Below are 27,662 nucleotides of genomic sequence, written 5' to 3' on the forward strand. Positions count from 1 at the left end.
ATTTTAAATACCCTGTTCACATACTTCATCCCCATTTTTTGTCTTAAAAATAGTCTATGTCTTCACAGTTGGGGGAAGGGATTGGTGTTCTGCCAAGGCAGAGCTGCCTCTTACATGAATACTCAGTTGTATCAGCTGAGAAGACGGGCTAAAACAGAACTCCTGAGGGCCCACGGCACCTGTGAAAGAGCTAAACACCCCAGAGCCCAGCTCTTAGGTGGTGTAGTGAAGAGACCCATCAAACGAGTCCCAGAGGCCAGAGGAAGGTGGTGGTCAGGGAGAACAGAGACCACAGAATCGAGTACATGGTGATTACTTGTGTGGTGCCTACTTGTCCAGGGTGGGCTGGACAGAGTGATCTGCTTCTAAAGAACACAATAAAGTGGAAGTGACAATGTGCAGCTTCAGAGACGAGGTCATAAAAGGCACTGTGGCTTCCTCCTGCTCTGTCTTTTGGATTGCTCACTCTGGGGGAAGGTGGCCGCCATGTTGTAAGGACACCCCAGCAGCTTGTGAAGAGGCCCATGTGAGGAACTGAGGCCTCTTACCAGCAGCCAATGAAATAGCCCTGTGAACAGCCAGCTGGGATCTGGGCCTTGTGCCAAGACAAGAGCCATGTGAGTGGGCTATCTTGGCAGTGGATCCTTCCAAGTCGCAGTCAAGCCTTCAGAAAACTGTAGTGTCAGCTGACAGCTTGACTGCAACCTAACCAAAGCCACCTAGCTAAGCCACTCCCCAATTCCTGACCAAAAGATAATAAATGTTTGGGGTTTTTTTTTTTGCCATCAATAAGAAATTTACTTGTTTTAAAAAAATCCAAATGCTGGCATTGTCCAGAAAAATTTAACAGGTTTATTTATAATTGTTATAAAGTTGAACTGCTGAAACTTGTTCACTGAAACTTTTGACTTGCATTAATGCTTTGTCCCCTCATTTATATTAAAAATTCACACACAAATGAAAATGGAAAAACTGCCAATACCTGATTTCTGTCCCCTGTTTTTCCACTTGCAATCATATACTTAGGTACCTTTTGACCCCATGGAAAAAAAATAACTAACATTCAGAACTACCAATAACAAGAAGAAGAGAATTTTTTTTTTTTTTTTAAAGAATAAAATGTTTCCCATCATAGTGGATTCTTAAGCACGTTCTCCACATATGCGGCGTGCTAGCTGGATGTCTTTTGGCATAATCGTTACACGTTTGGCATGGATAGCACACAGGTTGGTATCTTCAAAAAGGCCAACCAAATAAGCCTCACTTGCCTCCTACAAATCACCAATAGCTGCACTCTGGAAGCGCAGATCTGTTTTGAAGTCCTGAGCAATTTCTTGCACCAGACACTGGAAGGGAAGTTTGCAAATTAGAAGTTCAGTGGACTTCTTCTTTTTTTTTTTTTGCTGAGTACAATTTTTTTTTTAATTTATTGGGGTGACAATTGTTAGTAAAATGACATAGATTTCAGGTGTACAATTCTGTATTACATCATCTATAAATCCCACTGTGTGTTCACCACCCAGAGTCAGTTCTCCTTCCATCACCATATATATATATATATATATATATATATATATATATATATATATATATTTTTTTTAAGATTTTATTGGGGAAGGGGAACAGGACTTTATTGGGGAACAGTGTGCACTTTCAGGACTTTTTCTCCAAGTCAAGTTGTTGTCCTTTCAATTTTAGTTGTGGAGGGTTCTGTTCAGCTTCAAGTTGTTCTTTCAGGCTTAGTTGTGGAGGGCGCAGCTCAGCTCCAGGTCCAGTTGCCGTTGCTAGTTGCAGGGGGCACAGCCCACCATCCCTTGCGGGAGTCGAGGAATTGAACTGGCAACCTTGTGGTTGAGAGCTCACTGGCCCATGTGGGAATCGAACCGGCAGCCTTCAGAGTTAGGAGCATGGAGCTCTAACCGCCTGAGCCACCGGGTCGGCCCCCATCACCATATATTTGATCCCCCTTACCCTCATCTCCCACCCCCCACCCCCCTGAATGTTTGTTGTTTTAAGCCAGGAAGTTTGGGGGTAAGTTTTTATGCAGTGATAGCTAACTGATACTTGTGCGTTGCCGGGAGGACTCGGGTCTTTCATATATTGAAGTAAGGGTTGAAGAGCCAAGCTGCAGAAAGGACAGGGGTACAGCTAAATGTCAGGAACACCAATGCCACCAGGTCTCTGCATCTCCTGCCTGCTTCTCTCTGCAGATCAACATTCTTATCTCTCACTCTGGATTGGTTTCCACCTTATAGCTGTGATTATAGAGCCAGTAGCTCTTAATTTTTATATCTGAATGTCCAGGCCACACAAAAAAAAAGCAGAATTTTCCTTCCAAGATCTGGTTCAAACTGCCAAGGAAGGCCTCTGCTCAGCCCCTGTTGAATCAGGAGCCACCCTGGACCCAACAGCTGTCATGCGTATTGCAGCCTGTCTCTGGACTCTGGTTTGGGGTGGAGGGAGGAGCAACGCCAAGGGTTCTGTTCTCCCAAGATGGGGCAGGATCAGAGCAACAGGTGTTCTCGCCTGGAGGCAAAGGCCATGTGGCCTAGCAGGCCTCCTAGGAGTCCAGGGACTCTTCCCTCTGCTTCACCCCACCCCCACCCCAGGGGACTCTGCGGGCCCAGTGAAATGTGTCACTCCTGCTACCACTTATGCCCATCTGTGCCCAAATCTGGCAACAAGAACTTTTTAAAGTAGCCCCCCCCCAGTTGTTATTCCCCCCCCCAAATTAAAAGGAAAGTTGGGAGAGGAATCACAGGGTTTCTTTTTAGTTGATTAAAAAAGAAGAAATTGTTATTGGCCAGAGTATAACATTGCATCTGATACAGCCAACTCCTAGCTTTTTGATTAAGTGCTACTTGTGGAAACTGCTGAATTATGGTGAAAGATGATAGGTTTTCTGAGCTAAATGTCTTTTTAAAAACAGTGTACAGTTTTCCAGTGGAAAATCCAGAGTCCTGAGGTAGGTGCTTGCTGACTAGGCAAGTCAGTCTGAGGGGAACGGCCCTGTCCACAGCCCTTGCCCAGGCCCGTTTTGTTCCATGGGTTCCTGTAGGTCCCTGTCACCCCTGACTAGACCACCTAACTTAGCAGTTATGGAGCAGACTGGCCTGAAACCTGGGAGGAGACCTGAGGCCACGAAGCCCCACCCAGACACTCACAGTGGCAAAGAATCAATAGATCCAATTCCCTTTCTTGGGAATCCAAACTGGAAAGGGTGAGCAAATGACCCAGGGACAGCCAGCCTGCAGACTGACTAATGGCTGGTAGAAAGCTCAGGGCAAACAAACCTAGGCATTCAAATTGGGGAAAGATGGAGACAGTAGATCAGGTAAGAAGTGGAAGTTGAAAAAGACCTTCTGGGAGATGACGTGAGTCGGAATTACGAGGGAGTGGAGGGGGCCTCCAGATGGCTCAGTTGGTTAGAGGGCGAGCGCTGAACAACAGGGTTGCTGGTTCGGTTCCCACATGAGCCAGTGAGCTGCGCCCTCCACAACTAGATTGAAGGACAACGACTTGGAGCTGATGGGCCCTGGAGAAACACACTGTTCCCCAACATTACTCAATAAAAATTAAAAAAGAAAAAAGAAGATGAAGTGGGCACTATAACAAAGAAGGTAGAGTGATTCTCAATTTGGCTGTAAATGAAAACTATTTGGGGTGCTTAAAATACCCCTACCTGAGTCCCTCCCAAGTCTAAAATATCAGCTAGTGAGGGGCGGGCAGAGTGGACGCACAGAGACCACGTAGTCAAATTAAAGTTAGACTCCACGGGAACTGCCCGACTCCTCAGAGCCGCCTAGCTCAGCGCGCCCCCATCTCTGCCCCCCTCAGCCCCCTCCCCACTGTGATGCCTGCCCAGCCCACCCTCTTGTCCCTCCAGGGCGCTGCTGCGCGGCATCAGTGTGCGGGCTCACTTCCATCCACCACCTGTTTGGGGGAGCAAGCCCCTAGATCCAAAGGGAAAAAGGAGGGAGAGCACCAGTTCCCCCTGAGCCCGACGCAAGCCTCCGACCTACGATATTAGACGGCAAACAAGCCAGGCCGACACTCGCTGCGACGGTCTCCCGGGGAGCACCTGGGAGCAGAGCGGTCTGGTCTCCGCGCCGCCTTCCGCTTGCTCGAGACCACGGCGTCAGAAGCGTCGGCATCTATCCGAACCCCTGGCTTGAGTCAAGAGCTAGCTTTCTTGCGTGCACCCTAAGGAACCCCAGGCCACACGCACACAGCTCACAACTGTCTGCTACTGGGACGCGCTGGAGGGCGGCTCAGCTCCTGCCCGTAGGAGCCCGACTTGACATCTTTTATATTTGCATTTACCCTAATGATGCTGGTAATGTCTCTCCTTAGGCACCGTATTTCAGGATGTTGATTTCATAGGTTGAAAGCTATCTCGTCACTGTGAATTTAAAAGCATATTTATGCACTTTAATATTGTTGAGAAACATATGTTTATTAGAGAGTCAGATAAAAAGGTACAGCTAAAAGATGCCAGACTTATTGTTTTCTTTTAGAATAAGAATAAAAAGAAACGGTCATGTTGACCTTCATCCAAACACAATTTATTCAGAACCCAAGTGTCTGTGATCTTCTCCTGCGTAGCTTCTAGCAGCTGGTCCCCAGCAGTTATAAAAACACAAGTTGGGCAGGGAGCAGAATAACCAGCTCAACAAATACGGTAGATAAAAAAGTAAAAAGTTAAAACAACTGAAGTTCAAGTAATAACTTTAGTTTTTATTTATAAACTATTTTTAGAACAGCTTATATAACTCTTATAATTGTTTTTGGAACAGTTTTAGATTTACAGAAAAATTGCGACGATAGCACAGAGTTCCTCTATACCCCACACCCAATTCCCCCCCACACACACACAACAGCTTACACTACTATGGTCCTTTTGTTACAATAAATGAATCAACATTGATACGGTATTACAAATTAAAGCCCAGAGACGACTCAGATTGCCTTAGTTTTTTCCCTAATGTCTTCTCTCAGGTCTTTCCTCCACAAGACCATATTACATTCCATTGTCATGGTTCCTTAGGCTCCTCTTGGTCATGACAGTTTCTCAGACTTTCCTTGTTTTTGATGACCCTTTAATTTTTAAATAGCAGTATATAGAAATATATCCTGTGGGGGAATTCTGGATGTGTTTGACAGAAAGCATTTTTAAAAACAAAAACAAGATCACAAAATAAGTTACAATCCAGTTGGCCAATCGAAAGTTATGCTATTCTAAACATTTTGGCTTATATTAAATAATCACATCTCAGACACCACACCAAAAAAGTGCACTGGTGTTACTAAAAACAAAACGGCCCTCCTCAGGAAGTAGCAGTTTTTGCCCAGTGGGTTTTAAGGAGGGTGTTGCCTGGGGTGAGGTTTGGTAGATTTATAAACAAGGTGAGGGAGGAAAGGCTTCTACACATGCATTATTAACGTGTAAGTGTGTTACATTTAACCTGAAAAAATAAAGGAAGAAAACTTTATAAATAAGCTGAGATTTTCCTTCTTTTATTTAACAGAGAGCTGTTGGAAGAAAACAAAGAATGCTTTGGGTGGAGATGGAAATTCCTGATGCGTTGGAAATTGTTTCAATACTTTTTCTAATACTTCAGGCATTGACTAGAGGAACTGAAACTACAAAATATCTTGAACTGTTGACTCAGTGTCCCACACCTTCATCTGTTCTCAGTGCTGAGGCATACAACTTAAAATAATGATCATAAATGTATGCACAACGTGCTCCCCTTGCTCTACACAAACCAATTACGCTATTTTCTGCATCAAATTTGTCCAACTCTAAAGAAAAAAAAAACTTCAAAGAACAGGATGTTTTTCAAAGCAGGCTTTTTAGAAGCTAATGCTGACTTGCTGTGTTCTAGCCTTTTTTGGTGTTTCTTTGCTCTCTTTGACAGTTAACAGTTTGGAAATGAGCTCATCAGCTGATATAGGAAGGTCAGAGTTTAATATCTTTGGTCTCCCATTCGTTTGGCTAAATACCTAAAGCTGGTTATGCACTAGTGCTGAAGTGGGGGGAAGCATTCATGGCTCACTAAAACAAACCCTATGGTTTAAGGGTCAGCTGATACTCTTGCTAGAGTTCTTAAAAAGGAGAACTGAAATCCCTGAAAGAGGTCTGTCTGGATCAAGGTAAGTGGCTTTATCGATATCAGTCCCGTCAGTGAAGGCATAATAATTCAAAAATAATTTTGATCACAACATTTAAAAAATTACACAGTTGTAAGTCAGGCTGTCATTAAGTTCACTACATTTCACTTAGGTAATCCTGGTAAAATGTGAAGTTACTCACTGCTGGAAACTTGAAACGCTCTCGCCATTTTCTGATCCTCTAATTTCAGCTTATGAAATGAGCCCACAGTGTAGAGGCAAGAAGCTAATTTTCCTGTCTATAAGTAGGAAGGACGTGAATAAATGTTTTTTCAAAGTACATTAAAAAAAAAAAGGAGAGTCTCAACTTGACACCTTCCATCTGACCCATTTATAGCTGGTTCTCTGTGATCTCTGGGTAAGTCTCATTACTGGGCATCATTAATCATTAAACACTGGATTTGGTAGCTGTCTATTCATGTGGCCATATTTCTTTAAAGATGGTGAGAAAATTATTTTATTCTGGCCAACCTTAATCATGCTATTTTCTAAAGTGAGCCTTTACATTTACTGCTTTTAAAAAAAATCCAGAGGCCAGCCCGGTGGCTCAGGCGATTGGGGCTCCATGCTCCTAACGCCAAAGGCTGCCGGTTCGATTCCCACATGGGCCAGTGGGCTCTCAAACACAAGGTTACTGATTCAATTCCTCTACTCTGACAAGGGATGGTGGGCTGCGCCCCCTGCAACTAAGACTGAACACGGCACCTTGAGCTGAGCTGCCACTGAGCTCCCAGATGGCTCAGTTGGTTGGAGCGCGTCCTCTCAACCACAAGTTTGCTGGTTGGACTCTCGCAAGGGATGGTGGGCTGTGCCCCCTGCAACTAACCACAGCAACTGGACCTGGAGCTGAGCTGCGCCCTCCACAACTAAAATTGAAAGGACAAAAACTTGACTTGGAAAAAAAAAGTCCTGGAAATACCCACCTTTCCCAATAAAGTCCTGTTCCCCTTCCCCAATAAAATCTTTAAAAAAAAAAAAAAAAAAATCCAGCAAGCTCAAATTTTAGGTCTTAAAAACAGGAATGATTTAAAAATCTACCCTTTGAAAATCAATGTGCTGAGTTTTGTGTCTCTGTGTGACTAGTTACTGCCACATGCATTCTAGTTATAGCTCAGCCTAGGGAAGTGTGAGCTGAACACAGCTCCTCTTGCCACAAAGCCTCCAGCTGATACAGAGCATAGATGGATGAGTAGATGTGCACTGTTTGCATTACGGGAGTGCCTATACAGCATTAGCACATTCGATCTGCTGTGGCAATTTGGTGGAGAGATCAATTGGTATCATATGTAAAAATCAGCAGGTTGATTAACCAAACTTTTCCAGCTTTCAATTTGTTATGTGGGATCAAAAATTTTTTAAAAAAAGACATGATAGGATAATCATGATAAACTACCCATGATCTTAACCACATTTAAGGAAAAACAAATGTTTAGTATAAGTATTTTCTTATTTACTTCTTTACTCAAGAGATGTGAGCTTTTATTTTGTTCATGATTTCCTCTAAGTGAATAATAGTAAAAATTTAACAAACTAGCACAATTCAATTTATTGTTCTAAAGTACTTCCATTTATGGCAGACACTGTATATACATAAGAGAGCTGAAGTCTTCTACTCTGTACCCCCACTACCGTGTTTCCCCCAAAATAAGACCCAGCCAGACAATCAACTCTAATGCGTCTTTTGGAGCAAAAATTAATGTAAGACCCAGTCTTATTTACTATACTATAAGACCGGGTCTTATACAATATAATTAATATAAGACCTGGTCTTATATTAATTTTTGTTCCAAAGACATATTAGAGCTGATTGTTCAGCTAGGTCTTATTTTCGGGGAAGCAGGACATGCTATTGTGGGGACAGAGTCCCAGAGAGCACTTTGCAGGCTCTCGGCCTCCCGTGGAAAGGTGCTGGCTCAGGTAGTACATGGCCATCAACTGTGATTGGATGGCCGTCAGCTGTAACCAGTGAGCCATTGGCCGCTAATATAACTGCCGTGGCTATGCTAACAGAAAATGTGGGGCTAGCAAGAAGGTGGTGGCTTTCAAGTGTGGATTGCAGTTAGGACGGCGGGCTGTGGACAGCGTGGCTCCTGCTTTCTGTGTCTCCAACCCAGCCACCAGCGAGAATATGGTAGTATGAGTCCCCTATTTATGGCTCGTGGGTGTTCCTTTTCGGCCTCACGATATCCTGCGTTCTTATGTGGGGAGCGGGACCAGAGACCCTGCATGACTCCCTGCATGACAGCTATATTTTTGATTCAGAAATAATGGTGAGAAGGTAGAATCCATTTTTTTGTTGTTGTTATTTATAAATGCTGCCAAAAGAAGAAATGTTTATCAGATTTCAAATGATACTGCTGTAAATTGGTAGTTGGCAGCTTTTGATGTAAAACTTCATCTTAGCAAGAGGAACTTGATTAGAGTCAAAACCAGCTGAGGAAAATTCAGATGTGTGATGCCAACGTCCATGTCACGCAGGGTCTCTGGTCCCACTCCCCGCACGTGAACGCAGGACACGGTGAGGCCAAACAGGAACTCCCACGGAGCCATAGGTAGGAGAGTCATACCAGTATAGTCTCACTGGCGGCTGGGTTGGAGACACAGGAAGCAGGAGCCACACAATCCGCAATCTGCCATCCGCTTCTCTACAAACCAACAAACCCGCTAGTGTAGCCACGGCAGTTGTATTAGTGGCTAATGGCTAACCGGTAACAGCTGACAGCCATCTACTATCCGAGCCAGCACCTTTCCACGTGAGACCGAGAGCCTGGAAACTGCTCTCTGGGACTCTCCCCACAGTCCACTATGTGACTATATGAAGACATGTACTGTGGTACTATCCACCCAGACAGTCTTTTTAAAAAGAGTTTATTGGGGAAGGGGAACAGGACTTTCTTGGGGAACAGTGTGTACTTCCAGGACTTCTTTCCAAGTCAAGTTGTTGTCCTTTCAGTCTTAGTTGTGGAGGGTGCCATTCAGCTTCAAGTTGTTGTCCTTTCAGTCTTAGTTGTGGAGGGCACAGCAACTGAACTCCAGGTCCAGTTGCCGTGGCTAGTTGCAGGGGGTGCTGTCCACCATCCCTTGTGGGAGTCGAACCGGCAACCTTGTGGTTGAGAGGACTCGCTCCAACCAACTGAGCCATCTGGGAGCTCAGCAGCAGCTCAGCTCAAGGTGCCGTGTTCAATCTTAATTGCAGGGGGTGCTGCCCACCATCCCTTGCGGGACTCTAGGAATCCAACTGGCAACCTTGTGGTTGAGAGCCCACTGGCCCATGTGGAACTCGAACCAGCAGCCTTCAGAGTTAGGAGCATGGAGCTCCAACTGCCTGAGCCACCGGGCCGGCCCCCATCCAGTCTTTTTGAAGAATTAGCTGTAACAGTCACAGTTGTGGGAAGAAACAACTCCAGTTCTGTTTTAAAAAGTTTTTAAAGTGATATTAAATACACATCTTAGCACCGCTATCATTTTTGTCCAAACAGACTGTGACAAATAATGTAGGAACATGACCCTTTTCATCTTCATTTCTCCAAGTGCAGTCACCTTCATTTTCCTCTATAACATACAATGTTTCTGTTTCAACTACTGAAATGATGCCTTCATGCTGACATTCAAATACGTGGAGAGACTTACAAGTCCCTAATGGTGCAAAGAGGTTTCTTGTTATCAGATTCATTATTAAAATCTGGGGCCAGAACCTTCAGCTCACTCTCCTGACTTTGCTCCTTTATGTAACTGCCAGCTGTGCTCTCCCAGCCTGTGTGTATTTGGGGTTTGAGGTTTCTGGACATTCCACTCTGTTGTCAGGCCTGTTCTCTTGGTGCTGGGAGGCTGCCTTCAACCTCAGCCAGCCCGACTTCAAATTTCTGGGCCTCTAGTCACTGTTCTATATTTTTGCCTGACTTTTGTTATCTGTCACCCAAACTGGCTGGGTCTCTCATCTGAGGATTCTTGAGACAGTCATTCTTCATCTTTGTTATGCCATCTCTTTGCCTCACCTCCATTTGGATTTCTTTATTTAAGTCATTGACTTTATTTTGTAGCTTTTTCCTTCTTTGTTGCGGTGGAAGATGGCTGAAATCCTCCGGTGTGGCATGCCTACACTTTAGTCTTTTGAAGCAGTGAATCTGGGGTTTGGTGATCTCATGATCTCACTAAAGTAAATGATTCCCTTTTCTATTTGGGAGACCTATTTATTTTTATGACCAGACATAACTTTCCTTTGGATTTGCTACCAGATTTGACCTCCGGTTTGCCTTCTCTGGAATTTGAAAGACGATTGTCATACCTCATACACTCCACTGGCTGAGTTGCGTCCTCAGATGTGTCCAGGAGGCTCAAACCCCGACGTCAAAGCTTCTGTTACTGGCGGTGGCATTCTTCTGGTCATTGTTCAGCTGCCTTTACAGTTCTATCCAAGCCTTTCCCACTGATTGCTAGAGCCTGTTGGTCAACCCTTACATATCTCCACTGATTCTCCAGTTCTCACTGTCCTCCTTTCTTCCACCTCTCGTGTTTTCTGAAAGATGTGGGGAATCTGAGGGTGGTAATACTCATGCAGCTCATGGTTGCATTTCTTGAAGAACTGAGGAGTAACGTCCTCTGCCAAAGGTGAAGCTTTTGAGCTTGTTGGTGTGCCTTTCCAATATCTGCTTTTTAAAAGATTCATGTCGGTGTCATGTTCTCAAAATATTGCTGTGCTCAGTCTTTTCGCAATCTCACTCACGTCTTCCTTTGCTAAAGTAAGGTGCTTCCGGCAAGTACCGATGCGGGGTTGTGCCTTCTGTGGCTCAGGAACGTGCGATTCTCACTCGGGCTCAGGTCTTGAGCACAGCGCGCTAACTCCGCAGTGATCGGTGAGGGCGAGTTCTCGAAGTTCAGAGCAAGCTGCCCAGTGAGATTGCTCATTTCGCTCACAGGGTGGAAAGGAAAGCTTTCTTTACATGATGTATTCCTGTATTCTTCTTCCTCCTTCAGTGTTTCTTTTTTTTTTTTAGGTTGGTATTTCTTCAAAAGATTCCTAAGTAGTTTCGCACAGCTAAATTCAATCTCTGCTTTCCCTGACAAATGTGAAGTATTTCTCAAGAATGCCCATTGCCCACTGTGCGTGTTCTTCTAAATCAAACTAATTCCCGAGCTCGGTGCCCTAGTCCGGATGCAGGGGGTCGGAAGGAGTGCCCCGCGAGGCGGGCACGGCTCCTAAGCGTCCCTTCCCCCGCCGCCGCCGCCTCGGCCTGGGTCTCTTCAGCGGCCCCTCCTCCCTGTCGCTCCCCAGTAAAACTGCACGAGGAACCACCCCCCACCCCACCCCACCCCACCGCGCGCCCTGCGTGCTTTAATTTGTAAATGACCGGAATATTTGCCCGAATCCAGAAGCGCACACTCGCGCGTTCGTCCAGGGGAGGCGCGCCTAGGCCCAAAAGGGGACAGACGGAGAGGTAGGGACATCACCTGCCAATGTCCGGGAAGCTCGCGACCCGGGCCCAGGCCCCAGCAGAGACCCGCCGCCGACAGACCGCCCCTTGCCTCTGCGGAGGCCGCCCCCCAGGCCCAGGGATGGACCACCCCCGGGGAGGAGCCTGGATCCTGGCCCCAGGGCTGGAGCGACCTCGGGAAGAAGTCCAACCGTTCCCGGGGCAGCGCTCGGGGGTTGCAGCAAGCTGGGGAAAACCTGGAGGTCCAAGAAGTCCTTTCATATGAAAAAGGAGGCCGTCCATAGACTGTCCCTGAGCGCTAGTGGTAACAGGTCCCCTGGGCCAGTAGTGGGCCTTCCTCTGCACCTCCAGCCCGACTTCCCTCTGCCTCCTTCCTTTCCCTGTTGGCCACCCCTAAACCAGACTGTATCCTCCCAATCTCCTTGCCCTATTTCTGGTAGAAGTGGGCTATATGACAAAATAAATGTTAAGCCAAAGCTACGCATGGAATGGAATACCATCATCAGAGAACTAACTTCAGGGATAAGTAACTTCAATCATCTGAAATTTTATGTTTAAATTTTTTCCTCCTTTTCTTCCGCCTCCACCCCCCACTCCAGTTCAAGCCGTTGTTTCTCAGTCTAGTTGTGTAGGACACAGCTCCTTGGCCCATGCTGGTGTTATGAGCCTTGCGCTCCCCCCGCAGCTGAGGCAGTTGGTCTCCAGTGGGTCAGGGGCTCACAGCAGCTCATGGCAGCTCTCGCCAGCTGCCGGCCTCTCACGCTGGCCACGGGCCGCTCCTGGCAGCACACAGTAGCCCACCGCAGCATAGCAGCCCATGACAGCACAGCGGCCCAGGGCAACACACAGCAGCCCACCGCAGCTCACACTGACCTCCAGCTACTCACGGCAGCCCAGCTCCAGGGAGAGCCGTTGTTCACAGTCTTAGCTGCAGAGGGCGCAGCTCACTGGCCCATGTGGGAATCAAATTGGTGACCTTGGCGTTAGGAGCACGGTGCTCCAACCACCTGAGCCACCCCGCTGGCCTTATGTTTAAAATTTTAACCAAAAGTTTAGAATTATGAAGTATGGTGTAGACAATGTCTCAGAAGTGACAGCTGTAAGGGTGGCCGGATGGCTCAGTTGGTAGCCAGTTCAATTCCCGCATGGGACGGTGGGCTGCACCCCTTGCAACTAAAGATTGAAAATGGCGACTGGACTTGGAGCTGAGCCACACAGCCCTCAGCACGACTTAGCTGCTTAAAAAGTTAATAAACCTTAGTGTGCGTTTATAAAACTGGTAAGTCCAGATTGTGGGAGCCCTTGGTGTCTCTGTGCTTGTCTTAGGCCAGCCAGATCCCATCTGGAACAAAGTGCTCATTTCTAGAGAGTCTAATATAAAAAGGATGCTCTAGGTGTGAAAAGATAAGGGCATGGGGATGGGTAGGACAGGGTCTGGAGCTATGTCACAAGAAGGTTCAGAGAATTAAGGACATGGTCTGTGGCTGAGGGATTAATTGGGATGCTTCATAAAGGGGAAAGAAATTCAGTGGGTGGGGATTAGTGTTCAATAATACTACGTGATGATTAAAAGCTTCTATGGCCACACAATGAAATACTAGGCAACTCTTTAAAAAGATGTAGTTCTGTATCACTGGTATTTAAAGATAATATATTAAGTGAAAAAGATTACAACACAGTGTTACTGTATTATTCCATTAAAAAAATATATGTACACATATGGTTGTATTTATACACTCAGAAAATGTTTGCAAGCAATATGTGGTTCTATTGTAGTGGGACTTCAGATAATTTTTAAAATCTTCGGTCTTCTAATTTTTCTGTATTTAACACCGAATTTGTATCAGCATATTTATAGTTACCCAGTAGTGAGTCGGCCCCTGCTGAAGTCACCTCAGACCCCGGAAATGGGACCAACACAAGGGCTGGAGAAGGGGACAGGACTGGGTCTCTTTCAATTGACACAGATGTCAAGTGGAAAGAAGCACTTTACCAAACACAGGGCAATCCCACTTCTGTAAAATCTGCAAACATGTGTGAGGATCCCCGACAGCCATGCATGCCCAGGCATTTCCAGAGGGTTCTATTGCAAGTAAAACAAAATGGAGATGAAAGCCTCCGAGTCGGTCATCTGGCACCCCATCAGGGCTGTGGGGTTTTCACTGTGATGCCCTCAGGTAGGCACTCCGCTCTATGTACTGACCTCCCGGGATGTTGGCATCCACTAGAAAGAATGCTGAGGTCTTTATGGACGGTAGGGTTGCTTGTCTTTCTGAGACGCTGAATCAATCTCAGTCAGATATTTCAAGCAGGAAGGGACAGTTTCCTCTCCCACATGCCCTTCTCTCTTTTGTTCTCCTGGATTCATAGTTCCCTTTTCACCATCACCCACCACCACAATGTGAATTACGAGAGGCAGCGTCAGGCATGGGACCTTATGGAAAACCTCCTTGCCCCAAGGAAAACAGAATCTAGGGCCCCATATTTGGCCCTCCCTACTAGACAAGGGGTTCAGGCCATCAGACGGGAGCAGGATTCGGTGATCCTTTAGCAAACGTAACACCAGAAGTGGACAATTTCAAATTAATTAAAACATACTATACTTGATCTTAGCCAAAAGGCTGAGAAGCAATAGAAGTGAACAATTTTAATGGGGACAGGGGGGGCACGCGCGGGGGAGAGAGAGGTTGGTCTCCAAACTGAATGGAAAAAGGGGTCAAAGATAAAAGGGAAAGAAAGCAAAAGGAGAAACATAAATGAGAAAAAGGCCATCTCTGTTTCCCCTTTTAGCCAGCTTTAAAAGCTGATAGCCTTTGAACATTAGTTTTTGCAGGTGGCAGAAGGGGACAAAGACAGTTCTATCACTGCCATTAGTGAGGGCTTCATTTGTGCATCTACAACCTACAGGGGGAGGATGGGATTATAGTCAACCTTAAATACCCAACCTGGGACTGCGTCAAGGGAGGAAAAGAAGGATCGACACTGAATTTGAGTGCAAAAAATAAATATAAAATTTATTAAAACACCCACAATATTTTAAAGATACCAGGAGTAATACAGTTCACAAACCCAGTTGTTTGTGTAAATTATAATAAAATACAAATCAAAAAAGGATACATACTTGCAATTTCTAGGCACCCTAAATTAAATTTACTGAAACACTGGGGGAGAAGGGAGGGTAAGGAGGGGTAGCTCAGGAGGCAAACCAATAAAGTGGGAGGAAAAATATTAACAAAAAGGTAAAAATTATACAAAATAAAATTATCAGCATAAATTTACTGTACTAAGAATATCTACAGTTTAATAATACACATCCTATTGCCTTGAGACATTGCAAAAATCTACCATTCATCCATCAACCCCAGATAAACTTCATTTCAAGTAGCCACAGTTACAAAGTCAAGACGGAATATTCAAGTATGGTTGTTAAGTTCACCTCCATTGGAAGCCAAGTAACCAAACAGGAATTCAGAGAGAAGAAATAAAACACATCAAAAAGCTGCAGGGGTTCTAGATTAAGTCTAGCGCATTTATATGCCACAATACGACCTGCCCTTGTTTCTTTTGAAATTGGAGTACATGAAAAAGAAATGACATCACTCCTGTTTTTCTCCTCCTTTTTCCCCCTCAAAAGAAAAAAAAAAGTATTGGAACCAAGAAAATTTGGATGTTCAAATGAGCCAAATAGTATTTTTTAAATCCCCATGTGAATAGTGACAAAGTTATCCCTGAATGACGACGGGTAGTCAAAATGAGAAAAGAGAGCAAATAATACCACTACAAAAAGCATCCCTGATATCAGAATAGAAGCAAACGAGGAAGTAGGCCAAATCACTCACTGATTCTTAGGCAAAAAGCAACGTTAGACCTTGCATTTCTGTGCTGCAGTCTCTGCTCAGGGGAGAAGCCTATTGCTTTGCTGTTGGGGGCAACTCTGCGGGAGGAAGGCCTGGGAGCGCGGAGACAGGCGCCTCACAGGCAGAAAAAACTGCACACGTGGGTGTAGGACTATCACCAATGTTGGGGGTATGCACCTCAAAAAGTATTCATTTTGGTCCAGGGTATGTTAAAATTGGCCATGTACTACTGTAGATGCAGCTGGCTAATAAAATTAGGTTTTGAAGGAGTCATTTCAAATGCCAGTAACGATGACTGAAAAAGCTCAATGAGATGGGCATAGGATATTCACATTTTATTGAGAAGCAAAACTTAAGAAGAAAATGAAAGTCAACCATGCTCCTTCCTTTAGACGTTCTGCCATTTTAACTGCCGAAGAATGAAAAAAATAAAATGACCCCAGATTCTTCAAGGTCAAGTACATCATCAAATGGACAACCTGCAGGTGTCAGACCCTCACGGAATCTACTTTACCCAAGTTGTCATGATGTCCTATTTTTGAGGTATTTAAAAAAAAAAAAAAATTACTGTGACAGTGGATGACAAAATGGAGCTTCCTGTTGAGTTTTTAGAACATCAACTTTTGTGGACCCAAGAAGAAATTTAGAATAGCACCAACTAAAAAACAGCCTCAGTGGCATCAAGTGAGCAAAAACAGCGCCTTCCTTTAGTCTGAATATGAGGGGTTTACCAATGAGGGACAGGGCCACGCTGGGGCAAAGGCTGTGGAGCCCAGGAAAGAGCCCTTGCCCTCCACAGCCCTGACCAGTGCCAGGTGAGGAAGGAGATCCGTCTGGGGCACCTTGCAGGCAAGGTGCCTTTGGGACTCTCAGAGACACCTACTTGGCACCCTGGGCTGCAGGAGGAGAACACGTGTCCTCGGCTATGAGAATGCCTGCCATGTTAAAAGAAGCAGGAGAACCTGACTCCTCTTCCTCAAGAAAAACAAAAAGCTCTTCACCCTTCCTTTCTCAGTAGGCCTGAGATGACAGATGTAAAATGGAGCACCAACCAAACCAGGCAGGCCCACTCCCATTTGCAGCCAGGGAGCTAGCTGCCTTTGCGACGTGCCTTTCTGTGTTTGGCCACCAAGGGAAGAACAAAAAACAAAACAGAAAAACTGCTCAGAGCAGGTTATAGCACGCGGTAAACAGAGGTCTAAGGAGACAGCACCAAAAGAGGGGAGGGGAAGCCAAGAGAGACTGGAGCCCACCTTGTTTTTGGTTGGTTGTGGTTTCAGAACCTTGATAGCACCTCAGCAGGACAGGATCAGGGACAGTCACATGGAAACACCATAGCACCATTTTATTTAGACGATTTCAATTCATAAAAATGCTTCCTAGGCCATAACACACACTTCAGTAACAAAAGGAAAGAGACTGGTTGAGGCACGTCAGGGATGTCATTTTCGTTTTCCACCAGCATTGCCTTGGTTTGAGATCTGGCAAACGTCACTACGTCGAGCTGCATTTCTCTCAGTAAAATCAGGTTACCAACTATTCATCGTCAACTGTCCTCACGCACCTATTGCTTTTTCGGTACAAAGCAATTGAGCTCTGCTACTTCTTTCTTTTTGCTTTAGCACTTTAAAAATCCCTTGCTCTGCACACTACAGTATCCAAAAGGGGCTGGTGGAAGGACCAAGGTGGGGGACAGTATGATCTCTTTCCATGTACACCACTGTCATCTCAGTGAGAAGATAAAGCAGTACCCACGAAGCCAGCGTGTGGGAAACTTAGGCCCTGCCAAAAAAACAAACCAAACAACGACAAAAACAACAACAAAAATCCTCAGGATCCATGAAACACCTTTAGTCAAGATTTCTGATGGTTAGATAATGATTTCTTGAGCTAGCACCAGTTATTTTGTGAGAACCTGCCACGAAGCGATTTTTACTTTAAAAATCTCTTAGCACAGAACTTTGCAAGCACATCCCTTGCACACAAAAGGCAGGGAAAACCACACCAAACAAGAGGAACCAAATGTTTGCGCTGCACGTGGATGGTATTGGAACAGGGCACACTGGGGAGATGACAATAAGACTCCATTTTCCGTTGCTATAATATTACTCTTAAAACTTGGTCATGCTGTTAGGTTCTTTAGTTGCAATGGCTTTATTTTTCTTCTCATGATAAAAATGTCTGTTAATCATCTTTAGGACTTAAAAAATGATAGTGCCAGTAAAAAATAAAAATTTGATTTTTCTCTTTAAGAAACCTTCAGCAGCAAGGGGGGATAAAGAGCTGTGCATAGTTACTTTTTAAATATATGTCTAAAGCATGCTAATTTTAATGACTGAGATTTGAGGTAGGTTATACATGTAGTGTGTACAAATCAGCATGGGCTTGAGCATGGCAACAGCACCATCTAATTTCGGAAACACCATTCTGAGGGGACGGGAACGTCCAATGGAGACTGCCTCTTGGCTCACCTCTCAGCAGCCTGTTCGCTAATCTAGAAATTTATGCACCAAAGGCTGTTTGAGCTGGGGGGACAGATATCACATGCTTTGAGCTTGTACTGGATTCTCTTTTCAGCTAATGGCTTTGCTACCAAAGGGTGACGAGGGGAAGAGTATATTTAACACACATCAGGAAGATTCACACATGCCAAGTAGCAGAATCACCTGGGTTACACTCGGGACCTTCCAAACCAACAGCCAACCTGGGGCTTTCCCGGGTCATACAGACGGTCACATTCTCCAAATGTTTCGTAAAATATTGTATTTCTTGCTTAAGATCATTTAAAATGAAGTTTTCAAGGCACCCCCGTATCTACCTAAGCACGGAGTCAAATGAGACCTGCATAAAAGTACTGATGCGATAAGCAAAATAGCATTTAAAGGACCCAACTTTTCCTCAAAACTAGAAAATTAGCATGCTCATTAAAGACTCTGCTTCCTTTAGCTTGTCAAACTGAAGGTCAGAGGTTTTCCTATAAATCTGAGTTCTGAATAATTCTAAATCCTGATAAGCTCTTGGGTATTTATTTCAAAAGCAATAATATTTCATTTTTGTCCTGTAAAATAAATGCAACTTTACAGAATATGGTAAAAGTGAAGGATAGACAAAGCACGTTAAATATTCAGCTACTATTTACAATTTCTCCCACAATTACATGTTAAAACATACTTTTTATTTTTCAAGTTGCTGTTTAAATCTAGGCAAAAGTGCTTAAAAAAATCTTTCACTATTTACAGTTAAAACCAGACCACATAAATGCTCAGGACATTTTACAGCGACTCTCCGCCAGGGCTTCTGGAACAGTTACAGCAAACACCCAGCGGGTCAGTTCTCAGCTCTTACACAAGGCACCTGGAAGCTCAGGAACTTGCCTTTAGCATCGTCATCTGATTGTTAAACTCGTTTTACGAAGACCCACATCTGAATAAAACTGCTCAATAAATATCTGACGTTTATCTCAGGGCTTGGTTGTCATTCACTGCGTGGCCATATTCCCCTCTGCGTGTCCTACAAAGCCCCCCAGTCACCACATCCACACTGATGTAACTGCGGCTAATACCACAGGAAAAACAACCTCTTTAAGAAGTGTGACTTGCTGTGGATGAATGTTGCTTCCACCTGTCAGGCCCAACCTCTCTCAACATTGTGAAAATTAAGCACCACATTCTCATTTCAAAGAACTGAATAAATGCACCAGTATTTTCAAACAGGTGTGTTAAAGTGGGTGGAGAGGGGAGGAAGGAAAGGAGAAACTGACTGAATAGAGAAATGGCACCAATCAGAGAGGAAAATCATAGCTACCTGCTGAAAAAGTTTGATTCTTGCATTTTAAAATTGTTAAGTGGAGGCCCAGTCCCCATGTGATAGCATGGAGGGGTGGGCTCGGATGTGAGGCATGCACCATTCTCCAATGTGAAAATCCAGGAATAAGGAGAGATGTGTTAACTGCTGTTACACTGGTGTGCTGAGCTCCCGCGGGACGCGACCTGCCCGAGAGTCAAGGAGGTCCCAGCATAATACTACAGCACCAGGCTCTGCGAGCGCTGCACACAGGGCAACGCCGGCTTTTCACAGCTTGGGTTCAACTTCTTGTTTTTAGATACAGTAGCCCTTTTTCGGTATCAGCATGGACTTGGGGGCATTTTTTTTAGAAAAACTGCCACTAAGACAAATCCCTTCAGCCCAGTATTCACTGGCCTGTCGACTTGGTGGAAAAGGCCCCTAAGAGCCTCTCAACTCCAGCTCCATCACGAGGTGCTGCCTAGGGAACCACGACATCACGTGACTTGATAAATAACGGACAGAGAGGATTCAGTGTGGAGACTAGCAAGCTTGAAGCTGTCTACTTCCAACCTGGTTGCTGGGAAAATCTGCATCAGCCTCTCAGGTGTCTGGCCTGGGGTGAATCTGTCCCCCTCCCCGCCGACTGCAAGCGGTGCCTGGCAAATGGACCCCAGATGTCTTTCTACAGATTCTCCCATCCTACCGGAGAGGACAGAAAGCAGCTGTCCCGAGGACTCCCTCCCCTGAAGGGAAGGTGTATCTGTCCGGAGGGATGGGCAAGGGGCGGATGGCTGAGAGAACTGCGTCAGCTCCCAAGGGGGCCAGGCTCGCTGGGCCCAGCAAGACGGGCCAGGAATCAGCGCTTCTGGCTTTTCCTGCCCAGCCTTTACCATTACTATTGTCGCTTTTTAAAAATCCAATAAATACACATTTTAAATGGAATTTAAAACTACTCCTTTGTGAAAGGACACTATAAACTTTCTTTCCATTATTGTGATATACAAGGATAGAGTTTTAAAAACAAGAGAAAATAAAAGCCCCCCAAACAAGGGGGGAAAAAAAGCCAATGTGGAGATATAAATATTAAGATCACGAAAAAAATCACCCGACGGCCGTAGCTTCTTCTTCAAAGTGCTGGGGAAGTGGGGGAAGGGAGGGGCGGGTCAGTTCTGAGGTTTGGACCATAAATACATATATATGCATATCTATATATGTATATATAGATAAAAAGACTTCTGCACCCCCAACCCGCCCCCAGGTGTGAGGGCAAAAGCACCACAGAGGCAGCTCGGGCCGGGCCCGACGCTGAGGTACGCTGGCACCCTGGCACCTAGATCCAGCGGCTGTAGGGACCAGTGACCTTTGTGTAGGCGTAGGAGGACACGGTGACCGCTGAGTCTGTGGGCACAGCCAGCGCCTGCCGGGTGGGGACAATCCCCTTCTTCTCCTTATGTTGGGGCTCGTTGACCACTGCGCCGCCCCACTTACGCTTCTTCCCATAGAGCTTGGCCTCCTGCTGGCCCAGGCCCAGCCGGGCGGCCTCTTCCTGCCGCGCCCGTGCCCTCTCCGCCAGCTGCTTCATCTTGGCCTCCCAGAGGGCCAGCCCGTGGTTGGGCTGGTTGAGGTTCTTGTGCTGGTAGAAGACCAGCGAGATGCGGGTGGGGTGGCAGCGGTTGGGTTTCTTGAGGGGCGTGGTGGCATGCAGCTCCCGTCGGGCACACTCGATGAGGATGGAGCCGTGAGCGGGCGCCACAGCCACGCCGCCGATATTCTCGTCCAGGAAGTTGTGTTCACTGTCAGACCACAGCTCTTCTTCCTCCTCGTCCACGGCGCCCTTCTCCTCCTTCACAGCCCCCTTGTTGGGGGGCTCCTCAGCCATCCCCTCCTCCAGGCTGAAGGGATCCCACAGCTTCTCCTCGGACTTCAGGGCCCCAAACAGCTTCTCGCTGGAGCCCAGGGGCATGCTGAAGGACTGCCAGGCTTTGTCCAGCTGGCTGGCCCCAGGGGTTGGAATCCGTCCCTCCTCCCCTTTCAGGGGGCTCCACAACTTGTCTTGGAACCCAGGACCACCTTTCAGGGCAGAGGTGAAATCCCCTGCCCCCACCCCCCAAGGCTTCTCAGTCAGGCTGGACCCAGCCAAGGCCGAGGTGTTGTTTCCAAACTTGCAGGGGCTCCACGGTTTGCCTCGCAGCCGTCCTCCATGCTGGGCAGCTGACTGCTGCCCATCACCAGGGAACAGCCCCCACTGGCCATCTGGGAAGTGGGAAGGGGTCAGGCAGCCAGCCCCAAAAGAACCGAGCTTATCGGGGATGACGGCAGGGCTTTCCCCTGGAGGGAACACACCCCAGCTGCTACCCACACTGTTAGTCCTCTTGGGGGACATGCTTGAGCCTCCTGAGTACTGTCCCCATAGGTGATTGGGTCCCCCATTCTGAGATGCCTCGGGCAAAGGCATTTTGCCCATCTTACCAGGGTCTCTGGGTATGGATTCCGCCTGGACCAGTGGGTCTACTGGCTCTTGCTTGATGGACCTGTTGTAGCAGTTGGAGCTCTGTGCAAAGGGAGAGGGGTCCCTGGACACTGGGTGGATCTGGGGGGCCTTGGGGAGCAGATACTCCTTGGGGCCTGGATAAGCAGGCTGCTGGTGGTGAGGAGTGGGGTGGTGGGTATCTGTGGGAACAGCCTGGCCAGGCAGCTCGGCAAACTCAGCACCACCGTAGGCTGGGCTCAGGCTGTTGTGCAGAGCGTGGAGGTCTGGCTTCTTCTCGAAACTGCCACCGCTGCCAGTGTGCCCCCAGGCGCCAGGCCCCAGGAACTGAGAGGGGAAGACAGGGTTGCTGGATGGAAAGCCATAGTAGCTGAATGATGGAAGAGCGAACTTGGAGTGGAAGCCATTGACAGAGGTCAGGCTGGGCTGTGCATAGTAGGAGTGGTAAGAGTACACGCTGTTCATGCTGTACGGGTCGGAAGGCCGGCAGTTGCCCAGCACCGAGTAGCTCTCCACCACCGCGTTGCTGCCGTACTTGAAGGAGCTGAAGTGGTTCTGCGGTTCCACCTTGAGGGAGGGCTTCAGGCTCTGCTGGGACAACCCGCTCTTCAGAGACAGGCCTGGGGAGAACAGGAGGCAAGACGGAGAAGGAGCAGGGAGAAGCACAGCTGCCAAGGCCCCGGGCAGAAGTGGGGACAGAGCCTCCCTCTCCCCCTCAGAGGCTTCCTCTGCAGGACACGCACGACAAGCGAGGCTGGACTCGCTCTGGGCACGGCCTCCCACACCTGCGGAAGCCCTGGGAGAAGTGGCTCACACAGCCCACAGCCCGTCATGCCTCCTCCCCACCCTCGTGAACGCCACAATTCCTCCTGGAAGCACTCTCCTCGTGCTGGCCAGGGCAGGGCCAAGGGCCAGGAGAAGGGCGAGCCGGCATGCTCGGCCACCCCCGCTGCAGCCCACGTGCCTGAAGCCATGGCACCCTCCGCAGACTCTCAGAGAAGTGGGCAAGCTGGAGGGGTAACCCAGCTCCTCTTGGGAAGATAAGACGACCTCCTTGCCTTTGCTCCCCAGGTGCCTCCTACTAGGTTTGGTGTCCTGGGGCTGCTGCAGCTCTTACACTGACGGACAAAATTAAGGTAATGGGATGGTCCAGATGGCTGAGAGGGGCCGCAGGACTTTTCTGCCTGGAGTTCTATCTCGAGGCAGGAAGGAGGCAGTGAGGGAGCCGTCCAGGGCCCCCACCCAACAGCACCAATGCCACCCTGGTGGGCGCCCGCACCCCACACACCTGGGTCAGTGGAGATGCCAGCCAGCTCCAGGGCCTCCTGCTTGATCTTCTCTGGGGTGCTCAGCTTCTCCTTCTGAATCATCTTCTTCTTCTCGGCCGCCGCCTTCCTGGCTTCCAGCTGCCGCTGGCGGCAGGACTTGGCGGGTTCTGGCAGGCGCCGGACCTCGCGGGGGAAGGCGGTGAGCACCTGGATGGCCCCGCTGCCCACCTTCGCGTTCTGGTTCTCTTCACTGCCGAACTCATCCGTGGTGGCCATCTTGTACAGGGGCAGCACGTGCAGCTGCTCGTCCTCGGGGATCTGGCCCACGCAGCGATTGTCTTCCTTGGTCAGGGTACAGACCTGCCCCAGAAGAGAGAGGGAGGACGGGCACGGGGTTGGGGGAGCCCAGTGCTGGGAGGAGGAGCTGAGTATCCCGCACAGGTGACCCCTTCCCCACACAGCCCCAACACCAGCCATCTGCTTGGGCCCTCTGCTCCCTATTACTTAAGAGTGTCCAGACAGCACGTCCATCTTGGTTCATAGAGGAACAGTACCACCAACATTTAGTCTGCTCTGCAGCTTTCAAAGCACATCCATTCACACTGTCTCATGCGATCTTAATAAGGCTGAGAGGGGATGAGACGACTGGCCCAGGTCACAGGGCTGACCAGGGGCTGGGTCACCCCCCAGCCCAGCATTACTGCCACGGCACCAGATCACCCAGCAGAGCCTCAGAATGCCCACCAGTATCCTTTTTGCCCTGAACACTCGGCCTCCTTTGGCTCTTAAAATACTTTTCCTTTATATTAAAAACTGCATGTGCTGGTTGTAGAAAATGTAGGCCAGCAAAAAGGAAATAAAGATTACCTCCATAATACTACCACTCAGAAATAATCACTATAAACATTTTGGTCAATGACACATGTACAGACTCACTTTTTGGTAATTAAATAGGATCATATTCTGCATGCAGTTTTAGAATAACTTCATTTTTTAAAACATAGTATATTTTCTTATGTATTAAATATTTGCCTTCAGTATGATTTAAGAGCTGATTCTACTGTATCAATGCATTAATTTATTTAACTAATATCTCATTACTATGTAAACTTATTTCCAATTTTTCCTTGTCATAAACAATACTTTTATCCTTTTGGCTAAATTGTTAAAAATACTTCATTCCTTAGAATAAACACTGTGAAGCAGAACAGCCACATACTGCTAAGTTACCTTCCAAAACGATTATCATCAGTGTTCCACTCATATTGGCAGAATGTGAGTTTTAATTTTCCTATACTTTTGCCAATAATTTTGCCATCAATTTCTTTAAAACTTTTTGCTCATTATTATCAAAATTTATTTCATTGGTTTGCATTACTAATGAAGTTTGATTTTTTTTTTTCTCAAGTTTACTCTCCACTCTTGTATTGACTATATTCTTATTTTGTGTATTCTTGATACTCTGGCATTTGGGGCCTTGCTTCTAGTGGGACTGCCTCTCCCAGGGCTAGCTAATTACTAGAGATAGCAAATGATTCATTCCCCTGTGAGCACACCTTTGATATACAAACTAACCAATCCAGGGCCCACCCCCGCAATCATCCTCTTTACCAAACTCTCACACACCAAGATTCCCACTGCCCTAAATCACCCCAGGGCTAGGTATGGACAAGTAGGGACCACTCCTATAGCCCAGAGCCCACAGATATTATTCAAACTATCCAATTCTAAGCTGACTCAGTTTACCTACCCTGCCTCACCCATTCCTTCACATGAAATCCCCCAATAAAGGCTCTGGGCCATGCTCTCCCCTCACTCCTGCCTCCTGACCGACCCTGGGGCTTCCCCACATGGCTTGCTGCATCGCCTGTTTCTAGAGCTCTGTGAATATAAACTTCTTCCTTCAGGACAATCATTTCTGAGTCTTCCCATCTTATCCTACTTGATTAAAAAAAAAAAAAAAAATCCCGAGTATATTTTAACACAACTCTCTAACGGTCTTCCTTTTTTTGTGAGTTTTATGCCTTTTGCCCATTTTTATACTAGATTATTCATTTGTTATCATTTATATAATCTTTGCATCATTCCCTTTGTCACTTATTACAAATAAAGTTTTCCTGTTTGTATTGGCTTTTCAATTTTGATTATGGTGTTTTATTACTGAATATTTTTATGCAGTCAGCCGTATTCATACTTTCACCTATAGTTTCGCCTTTGGTGTCAGGCGCTACCAAGTGTATTTCTTCCCAGAGTTTGTGTGGTCTTCAGACTTACTCTGCTCTGGCCAGACCCCTGTATACTTTCTGGGTCCTACCATTCTCTAAAACTCAGTGTCATTAAACAAGAGAGAAATAAAAGGCAAAAATGAGAGACAACAGACGCTGTTTCTCCCTGACATACAGAGATACCTCAAAAACATCAACAGATATGGCTAAAAAAATAACAGTAATAAGGACACAAATAGGATAGTCACAAAGATGACATTAACATGAGCAAAAAAAAAAAACAACAGGAAAAGATATTCAATCTCTCTAGTAATAAAAGAAACAAATTAAAATGAGGCTGTACTGTTTGCCACTCAGGCAGGGAAAGACTAAAAAGGTTGACAAGACACTGTGTTGCCAACTAAGCCAGAAAACAAGCCTGAAATTGTCCTCAGCCCGGAACCTCCAGGAGAGTACACACCGCTGCACAGGTGTGTGAGCACGGCCCCTCCCTGTGGTTTACAGAGGACCAAGTCTGAAAGTACGAACTGTTCAACAGGAGGGGAATGGTCAAGTAAATCATACATACAGCCTTAGAACATGAAGTGAACCTACAGCCACGGACACAGAAAGCTGCCCACCATGTATCCTTGAGTTAAGAACGGCAGGTCATGGAACAGCATGTACACAAATGTGATGTCATTTCTGTGAAGCTTATGTACCTGTACGTGCACACACACGCATCTACTCAGGTGTCTAAACGGATGGTCATCAGAACACTAACACTGGTTATCTCTATGAGATTTCAGGCAATTTTTACTTTATTTATTTATACTTTCTTATATTATTTTAAACATTTTTACAAAGAATACTTGTTTACTTAGTAAAAAACATACTATTCATTTTGGAAAAAATTTACTTTTTTTCTCTGCAAACTCTAGAAGCTCCGGGATACAAATAACCTCCCTGTGCTCCCATCTCCCGGTGCCCCATCCTCCTTTTCCGCCTCTCTCCTAATCCCGGAGGGCCGCCCTTTCTCTCTATTTCAGCTAGAAACCCTCACAACACAGTGTAGGCAGGAGCCTGCCCCATCTTGCTTCTCAGCCTTGGACATGGAGAAGGAAGACAGGTGGAGAAATGAAATCCTAGGGTTGGGCCAGCAGTCTCCATGGGGACACAAGCTACACCAGACTCTGGGTGAATTGTGCCAGTGTCCCTGCCTCTTCCACAGCCCCCGGGGAGCCCTGACTGCCCAGGACCCAGGTAGAAAGCAGAGGACAGAGCTGGCCTCACGCCTTCGAGGGACCTCCTGTCTTCTCCATCTACTCTCTCTCCGGGTGACCACATCCAGCCTCTTGGCTCTAACCACGAACTACATGCTCTCCAGTCCCCAGTCCATTTTTCCAGACCCTCCCTCTCCCTTCCCTTTCCACATCGCCACCTGGCCATCTAGCAGGCATCTCAAAACAGAAGTCTTGATTTTTAACCCCAACCTGGTCCTCCCCCATTATCCTACATCTCAGTAAATAACACCAACACTTGCCCAGCTGCTCAAGCAAAAAACCATAGAGTGGTTCTCAAGTCTTCCCTCTTTCTCATCCTACATCCCGTCCATCAGCACATACTCTCAGCTGTACTTTCAAACTCATTCAAAATCTGTCCAATTACCCCCCAGCCCCCACCCTCATGCCTGCCCAGGCCCTGTCGGCTCTGGCCTGGACAACTGTCTCAGCCTCCTACCTGGCCTCCTTCCTCTGATTCTCTCCCACCCTCCCTTACCCCCACCTCACGTACTTTATTCTCCATCTGCAGGAGCAAGGAGCATGTCTAACTTTATAAATGAGCTCTTACCATTCCCAGCTGAAGAACCCTCCCAGGACTTGCCATCACACTTACAACACAACCTACAGCCCTGCCCGGCCTCCTGGGCTCCCTGCAACCTGGTCCCTGCCCACTCCTCTAACTCCCATTTCCGAGCCTCTGCCTGTGCTGGTCCTTCTGTCTGGCGCACTCCACCCCCAGACGAGCAGTCCCTTCTCACTTCATTCATGTCTCAGCTCAGGTGCCCTCCTCGGAGAAGCCTCTCTGACCACTAGGTTAAATATTTCATCTGAAATATTTCCTATCACTTCATCCCTTACCCGCCGTCATCTTTTCCTCTCAGCCTTCCCTGTGTATCCCACAGTATATCACACACTTGGGCAGACCTTTGTCCATTTTATCCATCGGCATCTAGAGCCATACCTGGGCACAGTAAACATTTTCTCAATGAATGAATCGAGAGATTGTTTGGGTTTCAATCCAAGTGTTCACAGAGACTGGAGCTATGCTTTAGACAACTGGGGGCTCCAGGTGCCCAAGGGGCTGCAACATCCACCTAACCACAGAAACAAGGCCAGGCCTGTGCAGGCATCTGGCGAGTTTTCTCAGAGAGGCGGGCAGGAGCGGGCAGT

The 27,662-nt window shown here is 46.9% G+C and overlaps 1 protein-coding gene and 1 pseudogene across 5 annotated transcripts in view; both read right to left on the bottom strand.

Moving 5' to 3' along the window:
- Nucleotides 1-9,532: 9,532 nt before the first annotated feature.
- On the bottom strand, nucleotides 9,533-11,079 carry LOC109457398 (formin-binding protein 1 pseudogene; annotated as a pseudogene).
- A 3,520-nt stretch (nucleotides 11,080-14,599) lies between these two features.
- TET3 (tet methylcytosine dioxygenase 3) overlaps nucleotides 14,600-27,662 on the bottom strand; it is a 111,549-nt gene continuing 98,486 nt past the window's right edge. For all 5 annotated transcript variants that reach the window (XM_088796087.1, XM_088796088.1, XM_088796086.1 and 2 more), the window contains 2 exons: nucleotides 23,026-23,365; nucleotides 14,600-22,357 (listed from right to left, as the gene is read on the bottom strand). In XM_088796087.1, the coding sequence (XP_088652213.1) occupies nucleotides 20,580-22,357; nucleotides 23,026-23,365 (2,118 nt within the window). In that variant the 3' untranslated portion in view covers nucleotides 14,600-20,579. The remainder of the gene's footprint in view (nucleotides 22,358-23,025; nucleotides 23,366-27,662) is intronic.

Source organism: Rhinolophus sinicus, chromosome 2, assembly GCF_057876585.1.
Source record: "Rhinolophus sinicus isolate RSI-liver-muscle chromosome 2, RSI-T2T, whole genome shotgun sequence".
NCBI classification, from domain to species: Eukaryota; Metazoa; Chordata; class Mammalia; order Chiroptera; family Rhinolophidae; genus Rhinolophus; species Rhinolophus sinicus.